General features: G+C 37.6%; 11 protein-coding genes and 2 non-coding genes across 13 annotated transcripts; 5 read left to right on the forward strand and 8 right to left on the reverse strand.

Annotated features, from left to right (window-relative positions):
* Positions 1–259: 259 nt before the first annotated feature.
* On the forward strand, positions 260–6,379 carry SPOG_03784 (UBA domain-containing protein Ucp6). The gene has a single exon (XM_013166048.1). The coding sequence runs from the start codon at positions 765–767 to the stop codon at positions 2,622–2,624; it is 1,860 nt and encodes a 619-aa protein (XP_013021502.1). The 5' UTR covers positions 260–764; the 3' UTR covers positions 2,625–6,379.
* On the reverse strand, positions 2,906–3,534 carry SPOG_03785 (Spo12 family protein). The gene has a single exon (XM_013166049.1). The coding sequence runs from the start codon at positions 3,437–3,439 to the stop codon at positions 3,173–3,175; it is 267 nt and encodes an 88-aa protein (XP_013021503.1). The 5' UTR covers positions 3,440–3,534; the 3' UTR covers positions 2,906–3,172.
* SPOG_03786 (GTP binding protein) lies at positions 3,777–5,970 on the reverse strand. The gene is made up of 2 exons (XM_013166050.1): positions 5,842–5,970; positions 3,777–5,742 (listed from the first exon to the last, which is right to left on the reverse strand). The coding sequence occupies exons 1-2, from the start codon at positions 5,842–5,844 to the stop codon at positions 3,913–3,915; spliced, it is 1,833 nt and encodes a 610-aa protein (XP_013021504.1). The 5' UTR covers positions 5,845–5,970; the 3' UTR covers positions 3,777–3,912.
* Positions 6,380–6,404: 25 nt separating the features above from the next.
* On the forward strand, positions 6,405–8,102 carry SPOG_03787 (ribosome biogenesis protein Ltv1). The gene is made up of 2 exons (XM_013166051.1): positions 6,405–6,504; positions 6,667–8,102. The coding sequence occupies exons 1-2, from the start codon at positions 6,502–6,504 to the stop codon at positions 7,834–7,836; spliced, it is 1,173 nt and encodes a 390-aa protein (XP_013021505.1). The 5' UTR covers positions 6,405–6,501; the 3' UTR covers positions 7,837–8,102.
* A 207-nt stretch (positions 8,103–8,309) lies between these two features.
* Positions 8,310–8,381, reverse strand: SPOG_16118. Its single transcript has one exon. It is a non-coding gene; the product is annotated as a tRNA-Val (tRNA).
* A 206-nt stretch (positions 8,382–8,587) lies between these two features.
* Positions 8,588–8,659, reverse strand: SPOG_16119. The gene has a single exon. It is a non-coding gene; the product is annotated as a tRNA-Gln (tRNA).
* Positions 8,660–9,343: 684 nt separating this feature from the next.
* Positions 9,344–10,810, reverse strand: SPOG_03788 (diphthamide biosynthesis protein Dph3). The gene is made up of 3 exons (XM_013166052.1): positions 10,182–10,810; positions 10,067–10,128; positions 9,344–10,020 (listed from the first exon to the last, which is right to left on the reverse strand). The coding sequence occupies exons 1-3, from the start codon at positions 10,222–10,224 to the stop codon at positions 9,889–9,891; spliced, it is 237 nt and encodes a 78-aa protein (XP_013021506.1). The 5' UTR covers positions 10,225–10,810; the 3' UTR covers positions 9,344–9,888.
* Positions 10,263–14,055, forward strand: SPOG_03789 (MutS protein 3). Its single transcript, XM_013166053.1, has 2 exons — positions 10,263–12,035; positions 12,090–14,055. Exons 1-2 carry the CDS (start codon positions 10,536–10,538, stop codon positions 13,611–13,613), a joined length of 3,024 nt encoding a protein of 1,007 aa, XP_013021507.1. The 5' UTR covers positions 10,263–10,535; the 3' UTR covers positions 13,614–14,055.
* Positions 14,056–14,091: 36 nt separating this feature from the next.
* Positions 14,092–16,731, forward strand: SPOG_03790 (U3 snoRNP-associated protein Cic1/Utp30 family protein). The gene is made up of 2 exons (XM_013166054.1): positions 14,092–14,208; positions 14,327–16,731. Exons 1-2 carry the CDS (start codon positions 14,173–14,175, stop codon positions 15,500–15,502), a joined length of 1,212 nt encoding a protein of 403 aa, XP_013021508.1. The 5' UTR covers positions 14,092–14,172; the 3' UTR covers positions 15,503–16,731.
* On the reverse strand, positions 15,634–17,488 carry SPOG_03791 (uncharacterized protein). The gene is made up of 2 exons (XM_013166055.1): positions 16,230–17,488; positions 15,634–16,172 (listed from the first exon to the last, which is right to left on the reverse strand). Exons 1-2 carry the CDS (start codon positions 16,553–16,555, stop codon positions 15,773–15,775), a joined length of 726 nt encoding a protein of 241 aa, XP_013021509.1. The 5' UTR covers positions 16,556–17,488; the 3' UTR covers positions 15,634–15,772.
* Positions 16,959–18,464, forward strand: SPOG_03792 (nuclear envelope protein Brr6/Brl1). The gene is made up of 2 exons (XM_013166056.1): positions 16,959–17,222; positions 17,304–18,464. The coding sequence occupies exon 2, from the start codon at positions 17,310–17,312 to the stop codon at positions 18,192–18,194; it is 885 nt and encodes a 294-aa protein (XP_013021510.1). The 5' UTR covers positions 16,959–17,222; positions 17,304–17,309; the 3' UTR covers positions 18,195–18,464.
* On the reverse strand, positions 18,352–20,283 carry SPOG_03793 (DNA replication protein Cdc24). The gene is made up of 6 exons (XM_013166057.1): positions 20,119–20,283; positions 19,988–20,072; positions 19,917–19,944; positions 19,654–19,853; positions 18,921–19,596; positions 18,352–18,878 (listed from the first exon to the last, which is right to left on the reverse strand). The coding sequence occupies exons 1-6, from the start codon at positions 20,208–20,210 to the stop codon at positions 18,472–18,474; spliced, it is 1,488 nt and encodes a 495-aa protein (XP_013021511.1). The 5' UTR covers positions 20,211–20,283; the 3' UTR covers positions 18,352–18,471.
* A 301-nt stretch (positions 20,284–20,584) lies between these two features.
* Positions 20,585–21,700, reverse strand: SPOG_03794 (esterase/lipase; the record flags this gene model as incomplete). Its single annotated transcript, XM_013166058.1, has 1 exon — positions 20,585–21,700. One exon carries the CDS (start codon positions 21,698–21,700, stop codon positions 20,585–20,587), a length of 1,116 nt encoding a protein of 371 aa, XP_013021512.1.
* Between the last annotated feature and the right edge of the window lie 435 nt (positions 21,701–22,135).

Genomic DNA, 22,135 nt, shown 5'->3' on the forward strand with positions numbered 1-22,135 from the left:
TGGCAGAGTATTCGTTCTGGTATATTTTAATCTTTTCAAAAATTTTGTTACAAATGTTACATGAGATTTCTGGCTCATTAACCCAAATATACTACGAATCATATCAACACTCTGCATGTCAAAGAGAATTTTTTTTCATATTTAATTAAAGATAAAAACTTTTCATTTCTTTTTTCATTTCTTATTTTATAATTTTCAATTCATATTTCATTACTAGAAGTACTACTGAATATGAATGACCTCAGTAGCTGATTCTTTCGCCATTACCAAGACCATTCGTTTCAAATTAAAACCTGGAACAATAGCTAAATATTTTGACTTGAACTGTCTTTGTCTTGTTTTTTTCTACATTTTGCTATATCTGTGTGCGCTACGTCTAGAATTAGCTGATTCAAACAGCATTCAACAGAACTGGAATTCCCAAGGATCTACTTACAGTGTTGTGTACATCATATAGGAAAAACGTCCTATAAACCTTCACACGGATATTCTGCATTGAATTAAAGGTTTCTTGACTCAAAATATCGAATTCGACGTGAACCTCTATTGACAGTGGCTCTTGCGCATCAAATTACGCGCTTATAATTAGAAGAAATTTTTTTTACGCTTAATTTATTAGAGTTTCTCTCTTCAATCGCATAAACACATTTCAGGACGAATTCTTTTGGAACTTCTTTTCCAAGCTTGGTTCAGTCTGAATAGACCTGTCATTTTTCTCTTTTGTTTTTTTGGCCTTTTTTTTCTACTGTTTATAGCTTGTTCTGATGGACTTGGACGCAAAATTAGAAACATTAAAGTCTATGGGCATCCCGGAACCCGACGCTAGAGAAGCACTAGCAAGATGCGATAATGATGTTGAAGGAGCCGCTGAATATATCTTTGGTGGCCATTTAGAAAAAAACCGCCTCGTTCCTGTCGCCTCTAATGTCTCCTTAGCGTCCTCTCTTCCTAGCTATCATGATTCATTCTTTCTGCCTTCCCCTCAGAAGCGCAGAAGGCTTTCTGAAAAGGTTGGATCAGTTTTAAAACCAAGTCCATTGTTTCCGTCAATCGCTCCTTTTCTGGTAGCCTTAAATGGGATTCCATTTGCCAGAAACGTGCTTATTCAATCTCTAAATGAAAGCGGATCTCTCGTTGATTCGGAGCCCCATCTTTCAGCCTCATACCCTCAAGATCGATTGCATCCTTCTCCATCGTCTTTATCTCGTTTTAGTCAACAATCCTATAACCATCTTGGTTCTCCTGCTTGGTGGTTTGGTGAAGAACCATGTGTTCCTCATTCTTTAAATGCCCGCTCTATTTTGCATTTACAAACTGCAAGAGCCTTAGAATTTCTTACTTCCTCCCATCGTTTGTATCTCGATTCGACTCATATAACCTCTGCTTTTTCCCAATTGCTATCTGAAGAGGGGCTTCATAATCGGTCGCTGTCTGATTGTGATGTGCTTACCTCCTTTTTGTCAAATTTCTTTAGCCATCCTAATCGGAGGTATGAAGAAACCTTTGCTTCCACCTTGTTGAAGGGTGATAGCGGGGAGAAGAAAAATTACATGTTTTCATTTAGCCCAAGCTCAACGCCTGATCTTCGGTTGAGTATAGAATCTTGTTTCGATCTTTTATTGCATCCTCCCTCTATACCCACAAAGGATTGGACATGGATAAGCAAGCCTGCTAAAGTATTTTGCTGCTCTGTCCCAGGAATCCGAACCCCGGGAGTTCCCCGAATCCTACTGACGACAAAAATAAATTTAAGTAAATGCATCTATGAAAACAAAGAAGCAGTGCTGCATCGTTATCAGCTTGAGACAGATTATAAAACAGTATTGAGGGAATGGGAAGATTTATTTAATACACTTACTGGAAGAAAAGTTACAAAGTATGACATTACGGAATTGTTAAGTGATGGTCATTTGCTTTTGAAAGATAGAAACTCGGCATTAGCTAATCACTTGGACGTGATTAAGGAGACAACCAAGAATAAATTAAATACTCTGATTGAGAATACAAACGCCGTACAACACAAACTAGCTTCGTTATATAATGATTTAAACAATCAGTGTGTTCGACGCTTACGGGCGGTGATACTTGAACCGTCAATATTATATATCTGTTTGGATCAACAAACTACAAAGGAGAATGGTCTTCCTCAGATAAGCCCCAGCATGGATTCTCGCCAATGGTATCTAGTTAATTTTACATCCGCAGCTGTGATTACCGACGAAGTTTTACCATGTGATGTAAAGCCTGTAACGTTTGATGAAGTCGAACTCAACTTTGAAAATCATGTCTCATATCATTCTCGATTTTTGGTTTATGTTGCTGATGAACTACCGGTGGATTCCCATGTTCCCTCTATACCAAATACAGTTAAGCAGTTTATTCAAGAAGACAATGAATACTTTGATGATGAGCTATCTGGACGTGCTTTGTGTGAAAGTATTAGCACCCGAAGCTCTAGAAGTAATGATAGTGGTGATGATACGTCCGACTTTGATCCTGAAGATCAAGGATTACAGCTACGCGTTCCTCGTATAAATACAAATGTACGAGGACATCAGTCAAGGAACAGCGCATGCGAGTTCCCTGAGAGTATGCATGTGGAACACAGTAAAGAAGAGTTATGAGCTAGTCGAATTTGATTTATTTTTACGTATGTAATTCATGTTGAGTTTTTCGAGAATATAGGAATCTTTTATATGACTTTCTTTCATGGCAGTTTTGGCATCTTCTATGAGATGCCTTTATAGAAATGGAATTATGATTTGCTTTGATGATTTTTGTAATGCCAAAAAAAAAAAAAAAACCAAAACAAACAAATAAGAATGTAAAAAGAAAACTACAATCTATGAGGAACAAAATGGTGCACTACGATACTAATAGGCACCTACAACTCAAAAGAAGCAATTGAAGGAGGTCTAATACTATACATTGCAAGTGCATTTAAAATAGTTAGAATAAATAAAAGTACGAGTTGCCGAAGAAAAGGCCGAAAAGAGAAGCAATAAGTGCGAAGTACAGATGAATGGTACTAAACAGAGAGTGGACGAAAAGTGAGGATTTGCCAAAAAGAAGTCTTAAATAAATATCATAAGTCATAAAACAAACAACACGATCTTTTAAAAACCCGTCTAAATCTCTAAGTTGCCTTAAAAGAGCATGGAGACATAGAAAGCTAATTGTCATCTCTGGCTTCTAATAGTGTCTGCTTCAAAGATGTCACAACAGGCTTGCCTTTTGTATAGTACTTTTTCTTATGAGCTTGCAGTTTTGCCGTGCAGGGGCTCATTAGGTTATCCGTAGGACTGGTTACTGCCTTGCTCTTTTCCCGACTAAATCGAGGCTCCAATATTTGTTTACGAAGACTTTTGCTCCCTTGATGAAGTGGTTGTACCATGATTTCAGGTGCTTCTTTGCTTTGAGTTTGTTGAACGTAAGCCATTTTTGACGACCTTTTCCTATGAACTTCTGTATTCTATTTGATCCAGATTATGGCTGTTGCAGAGTTTTCAAGGTTCTTGTTTGTTTATATGTTTTGGTATAGGTTACTATGGCAACCACAGAAAAGTAAACAAACACCTACGATCATTTGAACGTCATTAACATGAAGCGTAAAACAATAGAAGAGACCTGATTACTACGTTTATCCTGCTGTTTAAACCCTGTAAACAAAGAAAAAGAAATCAAAAATAATAAAAACAAGGCCAATCATCTATAGTGGAGAGGAAAAGAAACGCTGCCAAATTTCACAATCAAATCTTCTTTTTTATTAACATAATATCTCTACATTATATACAACATGCTCAGGAACACCGTGTAGAACCTTGAAAGAATCCCTTATTTACCCAATAATATCATTAAACAGACATGCCAAAAAAACCCCAAAAGAAAATAAAAAGCTAAATCCAAAATTGTTTAGAAGTCATCCAGTACTCTACCGCTGCGCTGCTTTGTACGCTTGTTTTTCTTGTTATGTTTCTTGGAAGAAGCAGCCAGAACAGCATCGGGAGATACACCTACTTCCTGAGTACTAATTTGACGAGCTTTGCGACGTGACAATGGCTTTCCTTGGGCGTTCATTGGATATTTTGGAGTACCATCATCATTTAAACGACGCTGAAACGATTGAGTCATATTTCTTCCTTTATATTCGATACCCTGAATATCGGCTGCAGCAGTTCCACGAACAAAGGAGCGGACGTGAGGATTTTCTGAAAAGTATTCTTTGTCAATCTCCTCGCTTTCACGGAGAGCCAACTTATCTTTCATAGTTATGTTTTGAAGTTTCCTGCCAATATCTTCAGCCGCTGAAGAAAGATAATTGATATGATGCTCTTTATTGAATTCCATGTCCGAGTCAGGATAATTAGGTGGAGGATGGACATAGATTAATTTACCATTCACGTAATCCTTTAACAAAATTCTTGAAGCTCTCGAGTCATCAGGAGTACCGTGATTCGACCTCATATAACCACGGGCTCGGGCATATGGGAACAAGACTTCTTCGGCTGAGGGAACACCTGATCCACCCTCTTCTTTAGGACGAGTACGGATCCTAATAGTGTAGATGTTTTCAAGCACTTCTTTAGGAATTCTTTGAGCCAACATGGCAGAAGGCCCGGTATGCTCACGCATTTGGTCGATAGGCAAGACACCATCCAAAACCAAGTCTGCTTGGGTAGTTGCAAAAGAGGGAAAAACCAAACCGGGACAATCCAACAAGGTTACCTTGTCTGTCAAATTGATAGTTTGAAAGTGCTTCGTTTTACCGGGAGTTGAAGAAACCGAGACTGTTTTATGACCAACTAAGGCGTTAATGGTAGACGATTTACCGACGTTGGGATAACCCACAAGTCCAAAAGTCAATTTTCTCTTATCTTTTGCAAGATTGTTGGCATAGGTTTCAAAGATTCCTAATAAGGTGTCTAATGTAGCGATGCGGTGATCCTCCGTATGGGTTTCAGAGGCTTTCAGGCTTTCAGGAACACCAGTAGCATCTTCAGCTTCCTCCATGTTTGATTCGGCAGCCAAACGGGCAGAGAAAAACAGATAGGAGATGTTGTGTTGATTAAAGTAAGCGGCCCACCATTTTCTTTGTTCGGTAGTGAGCATGTCAGCCTTGTTTACCAACAAAAAGTTCTTTTTCTTGGGGTCCACTCCCTGAACGTAATGTTCTAAATTTGCGGAACGGAAAAACAAAGGATGCCTGGCATCCACAATTTGAACGACCACATCGGATCGTTCGATGACACGCCATAGTTGTCTCCATATCTGAAGATTACGTTCGAAAGGCGTTACGACAAATCCCTCTACCTCTTGCAATTGAGCCAGACTACGTCGCCATTCTAAAAACGCCTCTTTTTCCATTCTGTCAAGTTCCTCGGGTGTAGTGGATTCGTTCCAATGAGGACGACGAGGAATAGTAAGTCGATCCTTGTTTTGCTCTTGGCGTGCTTTTGATTGCTTTGCCTCTTCTACAGTTGGCAAAAAAGGGTTTTGTTCGGGGTTTTGGATTACCTTCACATTTTGTTTTTCAGCAACAAAATCAACACCACCCAATTCTGCCGTGCTTAGGAATTCATCGAGATTACTCTCCTGAGTTACAGATCGCAAGGCCGGCTTTTTGGCTCTGGGATCAAATTCCGTGGTATGTTTCAATCCTCCTTTCCGGTTTTTACGAGCCTTTGTAAAGTCCGCTTGGATAGCTCTTCCTAGTCCAACGTTATTTCTTGACTTGGGCAACACCTAACTTTGTTAGCTTCCTACCCAATTCCAATTCCAATAAGGATGGTCAAATCCATCCGATGTTGACCAAATCCCGTTGTTTCTTCGCTATTTTCATACCATTTCGGCGATTCAAAAAGATCCTTATAAGAATATTTGTAAAATATTCTCGTAAATTGCCAGTAATGTCGGATTTTTCACGACAAAGGCGAGATTTGCAGTTTGGTAGTTTCACTGTTTAGCCCAAGGCCTCTCCTTAGAAATTGAGAAATTGCTGAATAACGAAGCGGAAGAACAGTCACGCAGAATAGTGAGCTTGAAGAAATTTTAGTGACAATTTAGCGAGGCTTTAAATTAAAGCGGGGCGGGTAGCTTAGCGCTAATTATTTTGCATGTTCTTGCGCGCTAAACAGTAAACAAACACTGGTAGAAATTTTCCCAGGAAAACTCGTTCCTGGGAATGAATAGCCAACGTTGTTTATTGCAAAAAGATACTCAAAAAAGATAGGTTCAATTTTCAAAGCGTTCACCAAACATCGATAAATCCAATTTAATCAATTGCTTATTCACTAATTCATCGCACACTATCGCTAAAAGAGCTAACGTCCCCAAACGAACTCACTATATGCGATTTCCAACTACTCGACTTTGGATGCATGGAAAAGTGTACTTTTCCAAAAACCAGTCGATTTGCGAAATTTGCGGCATTGGTTCCATCGGTTTCGTGGTTTATTAAGAATTGATTGTATAGTGACTGTATTTTGGATAGTAGCATAAAGAATGGTAAGGAATGGAAAATGATTGCTTGTTGGCGATACTTGTGGAAGAAAATTTTAGATTTGGAGAGAGATTCATGGATGCAACAAGTTCATAAAGAGATGATTTGGTTGTTTTCTTCCAAAAACTACCGGAAATGAGAAATATGAGCTAACTCGTGTGTATTAGGGACGTAAAAAATTTGTTGATAAAAACAAGGCACAAACCTTTCACTTAGTTCATCGTTCCCAGAGAGATCCGGAATATTACAATGAAGAAGCAACAGAACGTGTTTTGGTGCCTTCAGATGCGCTAAAGAAATCTGCACGCCAGTTGAATCGTCAAGACTTGGATGAAGAATATGGTGACACGGTGCGCTCGAATGAAGGAGAAGCAGCTGCATATGGTATTTTCTTTGATGATACAGAGTATGATTACATGCAACACTTGCGTGGTACGGGAAATCAAGATGCCACATGGATTGCAGCACCATCCGCTGGAAAAGGCAATGGACAAAAGAAAAAGGATGAAGTTGTCATTAAAGAGGAAGAACCCAGTGGATTGCCAGAAGAGGTGCTTCCTTCAAAAACTGAAATTGAAGCCAGTTACCAGAATCAGCAAAGTGTCCCAGATGCCATATCTGGTTTCCAACCAGATATGGACCCACGCTTACGGGAGGTGCTAGAATTGTTGGAGCATTCTGATATGGAGGATGAGGAAGATGCTAGTACAGAAGCAAATTTGGACGATGAATTCGAAAACCTGATTACTAGTGGAAAAGTGGATGAAGACGAGTTTTATGAGCAACAACTGGAAGAGGAACAGGAACAAGGGTATAATGAGCAAGCTGCTCTAGCTGCAGGAAAATCAGAGTGGGAAATTGAATTTGATAAATTTAAATTAGAACAAAAGAAGCAGCCTCAAGCAGCTAGCAGTGATGGTACCTTCTCTGAAGATGATGAAGAGGAAGAAAGACGAGATGAAGTCCCGGACTTGGTTTCCACTCAGAAGTCAAAGCCAAGAAGAAAAGCCAAGACTGCACAATCTTCCGGTTCCATGTCGAGCTCTGCTTTATTCCGCAATGAAGGATTATCCTTCCTGGATGATCGTTTCGACAAAGTTGAAGAGGAGTACGTTCCCATGAAAGATGATAACGAGCTCTATGATCCCGAACAAAAAGACGTAAATGATTTGATTCATGACAATCAATTCAATAATGTTTTGGACGATTTCTTATCGTCGTATGGCCCCAATCTGGGACGGAAGAAAGCTCCATCACGCATGTCTAAAGCAAAGAAGAAGGCATCTTTGGATGAACTTGATAGTGTTCGTCGGCAATTAAGTCGTGCTCGAATTTGAAATGGAAAAAGGATAAAGTCGGTTTTAGCGGTTAATTTGGCTTTCTTTTTTAAAATTTGGGATATTGGTGGTTTTTCTTTTGGGATGTTTAATATAGAAAATTTAATTATGAGAGATACTTTGAATTCAATTTCCTATTTTTTTTAAAGGTCTTAAGGATTCGTATATTAGAACATATATTAGAACATACAAAAAAGCATGTAAATGTATAGAAGCCTTCGCTCCATAAGTTTAATGACAATTCTTTTGTTGGTAAAGCAAACAAATAGAAGCACTCTTCTTTTCACGTCTTTTAAGGAAAATCACGTTTACAAGCTGGATCTTTTCCTTTTACCACCGCCACGCTTTTTGAATAGCGTATCCGTGTATACTTATATTTTTTCTTTTTATAAGCATATGCTAATCAACAAATGTTTACAACAGCTCGCCTGTATCATTGCAATTAATTACTACCTTTAAAAAAATGGTAAAAATAGTCCCGCCGGGGATCGAACCCGGGACCTTCTGCGTGTGAAGCAGAAATCATACCACTAGAACACGAGACTGAACTTGATATCTTCAGGCTTTTGCCCTATGTATTATTTATGCAGAGTTAAAAGGAAGCTTTCCTTATCCACTTACCAAAAAAGAGGTATTCGAACGACCATACCTGTGAGAAATATCTAAGTGCGTTTTGAATACCCGAAACGTCGGTAAGTCCAAACTTTTATCTGGTGATAGAGATCAAAAATTTGATTTTTGGCTTTAGGATAGGTCGTACTGGGAGTCGAACCCAGATCTCGAGAATCAAAATCTCATGTGCTAGCCGCTACACCATACAACCGTAGTTGGTAAGTTAGGTGACAAAAAAAGATTAGTAGCATTATAAGAAACTTGAAAATAAAATGGATTTTTCCCTAAATATGAGCTATAGCGGAACTTAACTTCACCCTGTAATTACTTGTAATTTAATACTGACACGACCTTGAATCCTATGCAGCTTAACTGCTCTGTCCTGTATGCCTGTTCTTTGCCTTGTTACGCGAGACGTTAAGCTACACTTCACTACAATTCATTACGCTACATTATTAGAAATCAGAAAACATTATTCGATCATGAAAAAAATTTTATTGCGAAAACAAAGACGACATCATTGAGCCCATTTTGGCGTAAAATTTGTCCATAAGACACAATGTGTTTAGCCGCTCGTTATCATAGAAACAGCTTTAAAGCGATCCGATTATTTACTAAATCTCTAGTTAGCCTTCCTATTCTACTCTCAATTTTGATATAAACAAGCACTTACGATCTAGCCCTCATTTTTCTTCTTCTACGTTTAAGACGGCGCACGCGTTTCTTTCTCCATTTATCACGCATGTTGGCGGTGGTGAAACATACTCGTCTTTGGGTATTCTAATATACGAAACTGTGACTGTTTTTGTTTGTTTCGAGTTTTTACAGTCTCCTTCGAATACGTTAACAGTTTTTTAACCGATAGACTGGTGTTTCTTTTAAGATGCATTGTGACCTGGTTTTCAAAAATAAAATCACAAAGATATTTATGAGATATGCAATAGTAATCAAGGCAATTCTGGAAAATAAAAAAGAAACAAAAAAAATTTTATTATACAAAAAACCACCAAATTGGGAAGCAATTCATCAACCATGTAGCAATGGATCGATCTGTAGAGTGATATAAATCCATATTCCTAAATGCCAGGGCAAACCAACAAAATAAGTGGGCTCATTTCTTTGTCAGATTTCAAGCCGAAGGCTTGATGGTCGAAGCAACTTGGTTAGGTATGCTGACTGTCGGCATCGTTAAAAACTTCTTATTGATAGAAGCAGCTTTTTTTTCCCCAGATATAATCCTGATATAGAACCCATCCATTGAAAAGGATATTTTTATAACCCGTTCATTAAAGTTATATGTTTTCATTCCTGTAGAAAAACTTTGTTTCCTCCTAATGTTTTATGAAAAGGGATTTCCCCTAAAGCAAAGTTCATTCATCAACAGTAAACAATCACAATCTGCAAATAAATATGTCAAAGCAGAAAACCAATTGAATTCGCTTAAGCAGCAATGATGACAGGAGCAGATGGATTTTCTTCTACTTCCATAAACTCGTCCTCGTCGTAAATAACGCGGACAATCAAGCTGCAGCTGGGACAACGAGCTACGTCTTCTCCTGAACGAAGGTCATCCTAATCAATTAGTTACGTTTTTTCTTTCAGCGTTCAAAAGGCTTACCAAACTGATTTCGAAGCGATCTCCACAAGGACAAGGAAAAGTATACAAATTGAAGTCAGCGTCTAAACCGTTAGCTAAAGAGCCATCAATTGCATTTTTTAGACATCTAACTTACCAAAAGTGAAATCTTCCAACTCAATTTCGTCGTAAAATGACATTTTGCCTCCCTTGTTCTAAGGTGTTGGTAGATGGAAAGGTCAACTCATCCCAGAGGCAAAACATATAACTTCGCGACCTTTTGGCGGAATGAGGATTTGAGGGTTCTCAAAAATTAGAGACATTTAATATTTAATTTCTATATTCGTACAGATTTTTCTGCCTTCGAAAACTATATAACTTTGCGAATGTTTTGGTTGGAAGGCTCTTCACCGTTGTATGCCACCTAAATATTGATTCATACACTTCGTTTTTTTTTGTTTTTTTTTTTTAGTTATACAAATTCTGTTTGCTTGCTTATCACGGAGGAGGAATGCAATGCAAAGACTCCACTAGCCAAAATGAAGATGAGTCTGTTTCCTCGAAAAACAGGATTGATTGGGAAAGCATTATTGCCAATGAGAATTCTTCATCAGGAGATGAAAGTCTAGCTGAAATTCACCCAAATGTAATGGGTGTTTCTAGGAATGAAGAGGACTCCGACGACATGGATGAAGTACCTTTGATAAAGCTGCAGAAACGTAAAACCCAAGAAAAAAAAGAGAAAAAAGGCTATTTTCCAGAAGAAAATAGAAAGCGTGCTCGAAGCAGAAGTTCTTCAGAATCCAAGGAAAAGGACATATATACACCATTGGAAAAACAATACATCGAGTTGAGAAAAAAATATAAGGACTCTATTCTAGCTATTGAGGTAGGTTATAAATTTCGGTTCTTTGGTGATGATGCAAAAACCGTGTCAAAGGCGCTTGGCATTGGTTGCTACTATGAGCATAACTTTTTAAACGCCAGTGTCCCTTCTTACCGTATTGATTTTCATTTGGAGCGCTTAATAAATGCTGGTCTGAAGGTTGCTGTAGCTCGACAAACTGAAACAGCTGTTTTCAAGTCAACTGGTAATAGTCGAAATACACTTTTTGAACGCGATGTGGTCGGCGTGTATACCAAAGGCACCTTTATTAACGAGAGTACTTCTTGGTACGATCAAAGATCTAATGGTTCTATTCAAGACTCGCAGTACATTTTCTGCGTTGTGGATAATCCCATTTCTAAGAAAGCCCCCTTCGGCAAGGTGCAGATCGGTTTTTTATGTACCCAACTATCTTCTGGAACTTTTATATACGATCAGTTTGAGGATGACATATTAAGAACCAACTTGCAAACAAGGCTTTCCCACTTTCAACCTTGCGAAATCCTCTTTTCAAACGAACTCTCTTCGGAATCGGTCTCTTTACTGAATCATTATATCACGTCGGAGCAAGTTATTGGAAGAAAGATTTGTATTCAAAATGTAAACCAACATACTGCAAAAGCTTCTTTACAAAATGTGTGCGATTTCTTTTCGTCAAAATTTTATGATTATGAACAAGTCATCGTAGACTTACACTTGGAAAAGATAAAATCTTTACCTACTTTGTCTATTGTTTGCTTAGAAATGACGATCTCTTATTTGACTGAATTTTCATTGGAAAATATCTTGACCATGTCTGACTTTTATCAGCCCTTCAGTCACTTTTCTTCAATGATTTTGAGTAAACAAACCATGGACGGATTAGAGGTGTTTTCTAATCAAACTGATCAATCTTCAATTGGAAGCTTATTTTGGGTACTCGATCATACGTATACAAGATTTGGACAGCGTTTGCTACAGCAATGGATTAAAGCTCCTCTTTTATCTGCTAATGAAATCAACAATCGACTAGATGCGGTTGAAGAGCTCTCAACAGGATTCAATGAAAATACACAAATATTGCGCAAACTCTTACACCGGCTACCGGATTTAGAGAAAGGTCTTGCAAGAATATACTATCAAAAGGTATGGTACTAAAACTTTCTTTTTATTTCAGTTTTTTATTTTGCTAATAATTAGTGTTCTCCTTCAGAATTGCTTTATATTTTAAAAGGGTTTTACAGGGCCTCTATTGCTTTTTCTTCAAATCCTAATAATTCTTTTCAATCTTCATTGTTAAACTCTCTCGTAAAGCAGCTTCCAACAATACTATATCCAGTCGATCAGTTTTTGGCTTCGTTTACTCATGCTAAAGCTGCGGAGAATAATAAGTTGGAGATGTTTCAAAATGTCGACGACTTTGATTCTGTTGGAGACTCTTCTTCGGAAGACTCTCAGTCCATCTTGAAAGTTCGTGAACACAAGATGGGTATATTGATGGTCGAAACAGAATTGAATATACATCTACAGGAAATTCGAGACTACCTCAATTATCAAGAATTGAATTATACTACTTGGGGAAACATGAATTTTTGCATTGAGCTATCTAGAGGCTGTAAAAACATACCGGAAGACTGGATAAGAGTAAGCGCTACTAGAAGTCTAATACGTTATCACACTCCGAAGGTGCAAGCTTTTATCCTTGAATTGGCTCAACATAAGGAAGCTTTGGCCGTTTCATGTGAAGAAATCTATATATCCTTCTTAAAGAAGATCTCTGGTTACTACAATGAATTGAGAAGAGTAGCTGTAGCTCTTGCTTCGTTAGATTGTCTACTTTCTTTCGCATGTGTATCTTCACAAACTGGATATGTTCGGCCTCAGTTGACAATACACGATTTCTATGTGGAAGATAGTAGGCATCCTATGATCGAGTTGCTAACTGATGAGCCCTATGTGCCAAATGATATTTATCTCAGTGCTAAAGGTATACAAACATTGTTAATTACGGGGCCAAATATGGGTGGTAAGACATCAATAGTTAAGCAGCTCGCTTTGACATCTTTGATGGCGCAATGTGGATGCTTTGTTCCTGCGAAAAGTGCTCGTTTGCCTTTATTGGATTCTATCCTTGTACGATTAGGCTCGACTGACAATATTTTTCTTAATATGTCCACCTTCATGGTCGAGATGCATGAGACCAACGAAATCTTAAACAAGGCTACGGATAAGTCTCTTATAATTTTCGATGAGCTTGGAAGAGGAACGAGCACCGTTGATGGTGAGGCAATTTCCTATGCAGTATTATACCATTTGAATTATTATATACGCCCATACCTACTTTTTGTCACTCATTATCCTGGTTTGGGTGTTTTGGAAAAGCAATTTAGTCATCGACTACGAAGCTACCACATGGGGTATGTAAGACTGGAAGGAAGGGATCAAAATGCTCAAAATATATCGTTTCTTTACAAGCTGGTCCCTGGAATTGCTTCCAGAAGTTACGGATTAAACGTTGCTAGGATGGCCGGGATACCAATTTCGATAATCCATCGAGCTGAAGAAATAAGTGAAGAGCATGAACGAGATCAATGGTTACTTAGAAAAAACCGCACGTTACTGAAATTGAAACGGTTCATCCAAAGTTACAAGTTCTCACAGTCGGATCTCGAAGAACTATTTTCTTGCTTATCAACTATAGAAACCAATGAATTTATTGAATAAGGCTAAAAGCTATTGACTGTACAATAAAAGGGTTCGTTAAATATGGGTCAAGTGATTTTGGAAAACTCGCCAAAAATTGAATCACGCTTTACGTGTCATAACATTTATTTTTTGGAAAATCTATATTTTATAAAAAGATTTAATATGTCTATATAAATTTATTAGCAGCTCTTCTTCGAAATGTCTTTACCTATGAGATTCTGCAATGAATTCAGTACCATCGATCTATTGACTTACCTTTGTGATACTGAATCTGAACTGAACTCTTTAAAAAATGCTATTTATTATGTATTTCATTGCTTCTCTGTGCTTGCTGAACGGCCATTAAAATAAAAACAGAAAAATATGTTAGTTTAGCAAAGTAAATTGAAATTTTCAAGCAAGCTATATTTTTGTATAAGGTGCTATTCATAATAAATAAAATATTTCTATCTATAAATGTATATTTACCCAGTCTAAAATTTGGACCGTTGGTGATGTGTCGGTATAGCCCTTCTGAGAATTTGCCTTGTACAGTGCAAACCACCAACCTCAGGCATTTTGGTTGAATTTTTGAAAAATGTCTCTTCAACAGCTTTTAGGAGATGAAATTCCTGTATGTTTTTAAAAATAAGTTCTATTTGGACGTTTTTAGCACTCAAAGATGACTCAAATAGAAAAAAATTTTAAGCAAATTTTTTTTGGATAAATAAGCTTACTAACGGCATGAATAGGCAGAGAAGGTTTGCGCTGCTCTTTTAGATTACGAGAAGAAGAAGAGCGAAGAGGACAATGCCGATTCCAAGTTGAAAAAGTCAAATTTGTTAGAGGACGAAGAAGATACTACCTCTACTGTTTGGCTACAGTTGGCTACCTTGAAATTTATTACAAATAATAGAAAATTGATACCTTTTAAAATTCCTTTAAAACACGCTATCATTCCTTCTTCTTATGAGGCTTGCTTGATTGTGAAGGATCCCCAAAGAACTTACAAAGATTTGGTCAGTGAAGCAGGCATGTCCGGTGTCGTTACTCGAGTCATTGGACTTAGCAAGTTAAAAGCTAAATGGAAGTCTTTTGAGCAGAAAAGACAGCTTCGTGATCAGTTCGATCTTTTTTTGGCTGATGACCGTATCATCTCTATGTTGCCTAATGTATTGGGTAAAACCTTTTATTCCAAGACAAAGGCCCCTATTCCTGTTCGTATTAGCAGTAATAATGCTGATCAATTGAAGAAGCAAGTCGTTTCTGCTTACAATGCTACTTATTTCCGTGCGTCTCCTTGCAGTAGCTTTATGATCCGTTGCGGACACACTGCCAATACTCCTCAAGAACTCGCCGATAATATTGAATCAATCCTCAAGTACTTGTGTGAAAAGAAGGTTGTCCCTAACGGTGGAAAGGGTATTTCAAGCGTTCATGTTAAGACTACTCAAAGTATGGCTGTTCCACTCTGGAATAACCCTAATTTGGAAGAGGAGGTTAAGAAACTCCGTGCATCTACTAAGGACAAAGAATCTCCAAAGAGAAAGTCGATTGTAGAAACTAAGACAGCTACTACTTCTCCTAACAAGAAGGCTAGGACAGATTCGACCAAAAACCTAGAAATGAAGCAAAAAGATGAATCAACTAAGAAAGTTGAGGGTGAGGGTAAGGGTGTCCCTCCTCAAAAGAAGGCCTCCGCTGATAACTCTCCACAGAAAGCTCCTCAAAAACAAAAGGCAGAAAAACAGGCTATAACGAAGCAAAACGAGGAACCCCCAAAGAAAAAGGAGTCCGCTAATCAGCAACAAAAAAAGAATGGTTCATCGGTTTCTCCTTCTAAACAACCCGAACAAGGTCCTGCGCAAACAAAAACGACTAATGGGAAAAAGAAGGCAGGCAAACAAAAGGCCAAAGGAAAACAATAAATGGATTTTTTGGGGAATATTAGGAAAGCTGGAACTTCATAGTGAAATTCGATCAGGCATGTATGTATGTACAGATAATTATATTTTGGGTTTTTACTACGGTTGTCGTTAGAAGGAATAATAATAAAGTACCACTATCACTTGATTTATTTTGGATAAAATTTGTTGAAAGATTGCTAGCAAACAGTATCTGGATTCAGAAATTAGAGGTAGTAGATTCTGGTAAAGTCGTCGTTCCCTTACAGTCTTAAACGGTTGGTAAAATTGTATTTATCGTTTGACTCCAAAGCTACTACCCTTGGCAGATTCTGAGCCTGTTCCTGGCTTACCGTCTGGCCAATATGTATACTCTTGTACGAGAATCCAATCCAGCGGATTCTTGCGGTGACTAAAACTGAATCGTAACCAGGTATCTTCTCGTTTCATTATCAATTGCATTGGGTAGCAGATCCCATGCTCCAGCTCATTCATTTTGCCTACAAACACCTGCCATGTTCCGGGGCTTACTTTGCAGGCTGAAAACCATGGAGAATTGAGGTATTGTAACACAAATGGTGTGTAAGAGGAAACTTGGGCTTCTTTTTGCACATCAATGGAGAACCCATTTGTCCAATGATCTGAATGATATATCAAAGGCCCGTATTTTTCTGGAATGTAGGCACGTTTTCCACTAGAATATAATGTTAGTCCAATCTGACTCAATGAATAGGGAAATCGTTGTACTCACCTCTTAATTTCCAGAAATCCGCGATGATGTAGATTGAATCTAAATACCATCTTTTCGGAATTTCTTGTCAGAGGTGCTAAGTATAGTTTATCATTGTCTAAAACAATGTATCGACCGTCTAAACCAGTCAGAGATCGGTCTTCCATTTTGGTAACTACAGACCAAAAAGAAGAGATACGATATCTGTTTTCTTCATTTGCTTTTTCGCTCGCTTCAAGCTCTGCTTTGCTTCTCCAAAAATCCCCCTTAGCGCAATGAGCTTTGCGTGGCAGATTCAGCATGTTAATCACTATTAAGATGGATCGCAGAAGATAAAACAAAAGCATCTTGATGATTTCCTGTTCAGTTGTAGATGTAGCCTTGTATAGTGTCGAGTTGTAAATGTAAACATCCTTTGTTTACTTTTGGAAACTATTAACGAAACTTTCACCCGTAACAATCTGAAAAATTCCTTGTTTAATAGATCATAGACAATGACATTTTCTCAAAATCTGGTTTCCTATACCCTCTCTGAAGAAACAGGCTCTCTTAAGAGAATCTAACGCTCAAGCAAATCCAATTGTTTTGTACAAAGAGGATGGTTTTCGTATTCCTTTTTCACAGAGCCCTTTTTAGGAATTTCAAAGAATAATTCGTTTGCTTTTTTGAGTTCTTCGTTTGTTTACATCGTAGTAAACAAACAAAACAAGTAGTGATCATCAAACAGGATTAAGCTTTTTTATTTTCTATTGAAACCATGTTTTATCCTTACCAATGGTTTTCAGAATCCTTAAAACGCATTTCTATAGCTAGTGCTATTCATCTTGCAAAGACTTTGTTTCGTCCTCCATCCTCAAGTTTTTGCGAAAGCCCTCTTCCATTCCCTTTTTCGTAAATATACATGTTTTTTTTTGTTCATTAGTTTTATTAGCGAGGTTTTTATCCTAGAATAGGATTTGGTTCTACTTCTCTTTCGGTGTTGTTGTATACTTGGAAGAAAATTCATGATATCCTGTATGTAAGGGTAACTGGAATCAATTCTTTTTTGCTTTTCATGTTCAATAAAAAAGAGTTGTACTAACAGTTCTTTTTTAGTCAGAAATGGAGACGTATAATGAGGATATTCCTATGCCAGACGCAGGAGCAGAAAATTTAGGTGGATTTGCTCCATTAAAGCAGAAAACAGAAATTAACTTGAAAGGACGAACTAAGATGGATAATCAAAACGAGTTGATCGATATATCTATGTCGCCTGAAGAAAAAAAGCCTTTAAAAAAAACAATGTCAAAAAGAAAACTGCGGAAGCCAAAAAACATGTTGGTATTCCAGGGAAAAGAAAATGCTGAAAAGCCATTGAGAAGGAAGTCCAATACTTCTTCTCAACTAATCCGGAAAGAACATGCAGATGCCAGTCTTTCTACAGACTGGGTACATGTACATCGTGACATTCCCATCGTAGTCAGTGGATATTTGCAGCTGTTGTTTAATGTTTGTATTATTTCGATTGTTCTTTATTTCTTATTTTCACTGGTATTTACCATACAAGGTGATATACGAAACTATATAACTTCAGAACGACAGCTCCTTGCATACACAGCGATGGGGTGCCAGAGAGACTATAACAAGTACGAATGTGACAGTCCAAGTAAAGCCATCAGTGATGTTTGTGATGATTTACGGGTCTGTATTTTGCGGAAAACAAGCAACACAAGGCTAGTAGCCAAAATTCTGGCTGAAATCATAGATACATTTGTCACTCATATATCCTATAAGACCATGATTTTTTCGTTAGTGCTGGTTTTTGGAAGCTTGATTGCCTCCAACTACGCTTTCGGGCTTTTTCGAGCTAAGCACTCTCAAAATCTGCCTACTTATGCCACGAGTGCAATACCTGCTATGATCTCTAGTAACCGCTTGCTAGAACAAGGGCCCAACGATAATGGTAATCAGAACCTATTGAACATACAGTCCGAAGAAGGAAAGTAGAGGATGGTTTACTTTTCTCTATAATTTTCGTCTTGTCCATGGTTTATTCTCTAGTCCAATGGGCTTTATCTGAAAATGATTGTATCTGTATCCATGTTTGCTATCCTTTTCCAAACTATTTTGTATCCTGTTAATCTACGCTGATTATTTTTCCTCTCTCGTTTACACTTTTGTTTTATTATTATTATTATAGTCTTTCATTAATGAATATCTATTTCTGCCGTCCTCCTGTTATTCTTCAATGATTAAAATTGTGAAACAAACAATCGTAAAGTCATTAAACTGATGACAGCTTCTGTATGCTAATCACATTTTCATGATTCATGTATATATCACACCAAATGTAATCAGGATACATATCCGTAAGATTAATTGTTTGAAAATGGCGATCATTATTCTGTTCATTCAGAGTTAAAGCATCAGGAATCTCCACTTGCTGATGCTCCGTACCTCTTGGATGTAAAGAGGCCGAAATTTTGTCATGAAACTGGTCCATTACAATAATCCGAAAAGAAAGACTGCAAACATTACTTTCTGATTCCATGGAAGAAGAATGGTTTAAAAAGACATAAAGCTGCAAAGGTAAGACTTTGATATGACCCTGAGTATGCGCACGTAAGTTTTTAAAACTTATTAAATCATTCCGCAGAAAGTTCGAATTCAAGGGACAATTAAGCTGCGAAACTAAGCACAGTTAGAATTTATTTTCTTTTTTCCTATACTTACTCGATATGAGGTCTGTATCTGAAGAAACCAAGTACTGTTCCCGGCAATCGGAATCCTGTTTCAACGAAGTTACAACTATTTGTTCCCCAGGTATGGTTTTTCGAGCTAGATTGGATTTGTCAGGAGATAATATAATTTCCTTTAATCCATTTGGACAGTCAAGACTTACGTAGGTAGGTAAAACTGACCTAACTCGGCCAGTTGCCCAAACTTGCTCATTATAACCCCCTTGCTCGGGTTTCTCTATGGACGACATAATTCCAATCATTCCTTCCTGCCACTGAAGTTCCTTTTCCCAAAATGTATTCCAATACGGCAGGATGAGATACTGCCCACAGTCCAACATGTCAGGATAATCGGCAAAACTTCCAGTAAACTGAAAGGTAAGAAGGCTCGAAGAATCGTAAACTAATTCTTCGTTTTGATCGAGAACCTTATCAACTGGTCGAACTAAGACAGAACTTGTTTCTTCTCCATTTTGTGGCACTCGCTCAACTGGACTTTTGCTCACAATCCAGAATACCTCATGTTCCTTAGTTTCTAATACTTTTTCCATAAATGAGAAGAATTTATCATCACCAAGGGTGGGTAGAAAATGAGTCGTAGGTAAGAACTGCAGCTTTTTCTTCAAAAACCATTTCGGGTATAAGTTTGTCTTGGAAAATCGAACAGAAGACTGAATTGAATTTAAAGTTAGTTTCGGTTCTTGTATGCTGATCCTTTATAAACATACATTTTTCAGTATATCGAATGGACTATGAAATAACAAGAAGTAAGACGAATGTAACATCAAGTCGCAAGTGTTTTGCCGTCTGTCTTTTAGATGTAAAGTAGGAAGAGGATGATAATCGTAATCCACACACTCCAGTTCGAAGCTATTCTCGAATTGGACGTCAGATTCAGAATCTTTCACTGACTCTAGAGTTGAAAATCCTGGGAAGCAATCAAAGTTAGACAAGGTTCCTTCTTTTTAAAGCTTAAATCTGAGATACTTACGATCTTCATGATAGAACCGCTCAGTGTACTACTAGAACATCAGCAATTCTGTGTTATGATCTCTTACATACTGCTAATTCAAGTTCATTCAATAAGATTGCCCATGTGATACCTGAAGGGTATTCTTCAAATAGCTTAATTACATTACTTATAATCCTTTCAAGTGAGATTAGTATTGGAAATCACTCATCGAACTATTTACCAATTCTCTTGTATGCATGCATCATTTCCGCTTTTTATAAGGCAATTTTCAAGCTTCTGTTTTATTTCTTTTGTTAAATTTTCAAAATCCATTCGCTTTTTTGGGTTTATAGCATGAAGATCCAACTACTAAAAGGAAATTTGAGGTTCAGACATATACTGGTACATTGCTTTCGCACCTTTGTGATCTACTCTACGCGTGAGCTTACGAATTCAAACGACTACTATTTTATGTAAAGAAAGAAAATATATTTTAAAAATAATCCGTTGCTTTCTTCTGCAAGAAAAATGATACGAAAAAAAAGTACATTAAAATTTTGAAAACAGACAGCTTCATCACAGTAGGTTGAATTGAATAAGATTACATTAATGATACTTTGTAAATACCCTTCATCAAAAACTGAAAGACAGATCGTTACATGAATAAGAGAAATTACCTGGGTGAGTTGGCACTTGTCTGAACGGATTTAGTTTAGTTTCTTTGAAGAATTTAGATGTTTAAACCATCCAGCAATCATGTCTCCAGTTGCCAGCGTCCTCGGAGAGGTAAACTTATAATAGTAAGGAACAGCGCCATGAAGGCTCATGGTCTTGTGCAAAGTAGGGTCGGTTTGCTGAGCGTCTTCAGAACTGTTTTCCGGTATTCCAGGAATTAAAGTGAATGTAGGAATAGATTGCTTAATAGACCATTGTAAACCCTCGTTATCTCTTGGCGCTAGAGCGAACATACCGTGTATTGTGTCCGCAGGTAACTCTTTAGAAAGACATTCCTTAACTACTGCAGCACCAGTGTCTTCACCAACAGCAAATATCTGACTGGGATCACCGTTGAAGGAGTGAATGCACTCTGAAATCCACTCAATACAAAGTTTAACAAACAAGATGGATTCAGAAACAGAGTACCTAGGAGGTTGTGCATAATTAGGGACAACCACAACAAAACCTAGCGAGGCCAGTTGAGGTATGATGACTGATTCAGCCTTATTACGGCCACATACCCATATGATTACGGGATGATTTGCAGATTTGTCGCTTGGAGCGAAGACGTTCAACAGTAGGTGACTCTTATAAACCAATCTTTCAGTGTTATTTTTTGCTAGCAGCCAATTTGGAAGATATGATATATAAGGATAGCGAAGGATGGATCCGGATGCATCATTGACTAAAAGTCGACTGACGTGCTTTGTCAATGAAAAGCCATCCTTGGTGGAAGCTTCAGATGAAGACATAAGTTTCGCTTTTACACTGTCTAGACGATAGGCTCCAATTACATTTACAACGATCAAAGAAAGCAAGGAGCCTAAGCCTAGCATATCCACGAAGAATATTATATCATAGAAACGAGAAGAAGAAGCTCCTAATTTTTCTGCGAAGATTGAGACTATGCCTTTGACACTAGCAGTTTCCAATGATTTCTCAGAAAGAAATGCTAATAGAGAAGCAACATTATATTTTGTGACACTCGGAGAGAATTTGGGGATTAGTTTCGAGAGTAACTTATGAACATCTAGCTGATATGCTGAAAGGATGAACAAAGAAGAAACGGCTACCCAGACAGCATAGCATGTAGCAACAAATACCATTCTATCGAGATCCTGATTTTGTCCTCGCTACTAAAGTAATGACTGGTTAGTAAAGAGTATTTTATGTTTTAACGTGGATAATAGAAAGCTTGGTTAAAGTCACTTAAAACAAATATGAAAAAATTTGAGAATACGTCAACTTTCAAGACCCCTGCACCGTAACCATCGTGTCACTGAAACTGAAATTTCTAATTTTCATTGAATAAATGAATGAAAGAGAAATCGCAATCATCCAGTACACTGCTTAAAATTCCTGAAAGGCGCATATGAATATCATCATCAAGTTGATATCCACAATTCCTGTACTTGCAACAAATAACAGGATTTAAACATAATTATAAGTATAAGCAACTTTTAAGAAAGTCTTTCTTTAGTTATATTTTACTTACCACGAGTGTTTTGAGAAAGTACAAAATAAGAGTAGTAGAGGAGAGT

The sequence above is a fragment of the Schizosaccharomyces cryophilus genome (assembly GCF_000004155.1).
Source record: "Schizosaccharomyces cryophilus OY26 unplaced genomic scaffold supercont4.1, whole genome shotgun sequence".
Taxonomy (NCBI): domain Eukaryota; kingdom Fungi; phylum Ascomycota; class Schizosaccharomycetes; order Schizosaccharomycetales; family Schizosaccharomycetaceae; genus Schizosaccharomyces; species Schizosaccharomyces cryophilus.

Coding starts and splice junctions, on each gene's coding strand:
- SPOG_03793 (XM_013166057.1), bottom strand. CDS start 20,210: ATGGATTTTGAAAATTTAACAAAAGAAATAAAACAGAAGCTTGAAAAT. Junction 20,073..20,118: donor GCATGCATACAAGAGAATTG/GTAAATAGTTCG, acceptor CTCACTTGAAAG/GATTATAAGTAATGTAATTA. Junction 19,945..19,987: donor TGAATGAACTTGAATTAGCA/GTATGTAAGAGA, acceptor ATGTTCTAGTAG/TACACTGAGCGGTTCTATCA.
- SPOG_03791 (XM_013166055.1), bottom strand. CDS start 16,555: ATGCTTTTGTTTTATCTTCTGCGATCCATCTTAATAGTGATTAACATG. Junction 16,173..16,229: donor GGATTTCTGGAAATTAAGAG/GTGAGTACAACG, acceptor ATTATATTCTAG/TGGAAAACGTGCCTACATTC.
- SPOG_03789 (XM_013166053.1), top strand. CDS start 10,536: ATGCAATGCAAAGACTCCACTAGCCAAAATGAAGATGAGTCTGTTTCC. Junction 12,036..12,089: donor CAAGAATATACTATCAAAAG/GTATGGTACTAA, acceptor GCTAATAATTAG/TGTTCTCCTTCAGAATTGCT.
- SPOG_03784 (XM_013166048.1), top strand. CDS start 765: ATGGACTTGGACGCAAAATTAGAAACATTAAAGTCTATGGGCATCCCG.
- SPOG_03792 (XM_013166056.1), top strand. CDS start 17,310: ATGGAGACGTATAATGAGGATATTCCTATGCCAGACGCAGGAGCAGAA.
- SPOG_03790 (XM_013166054.1), top strand. CDS start 14,173: ATGTCTCTTCAACAGCTTTTAGGAGATGAAATTCCT. Junction 14,209..14,326: donor TTTTAGGAGATGAAATTCCT/GTATGTTTTTAA, acceptor CGGCATGAATAG/GCAGAGAAGGTTTGCGCTGC.
- SPOG_03785 (XM_013166049.1), bottom strand. CDS start 3,439: ATGGCTTACGTTCAACAAACTCAAAGCAAAGAAGCACCTGAAATCATG.
- SPOG_03788 (XM_013166052.1), bottom strand. CDS start 10,224: ATGTCATTTTACGACGAAATTGAGTTGGAAGATTTCACTTTTG. Junction 10,129..10,181: donor GTTGGAAGATTTCACTTTTG/GTAAGTTAGATG, acceptor CTAACGGTTTAG/ACGCTGACTTCAATTTGTAT. Junction 10,021..10,066: donor ATCGCTTCGAAATCAGTTTG/GTAAGCCTTTTG, acceptor CTAATTGATTAG/GATGACCTTCGTTCAGGAGA.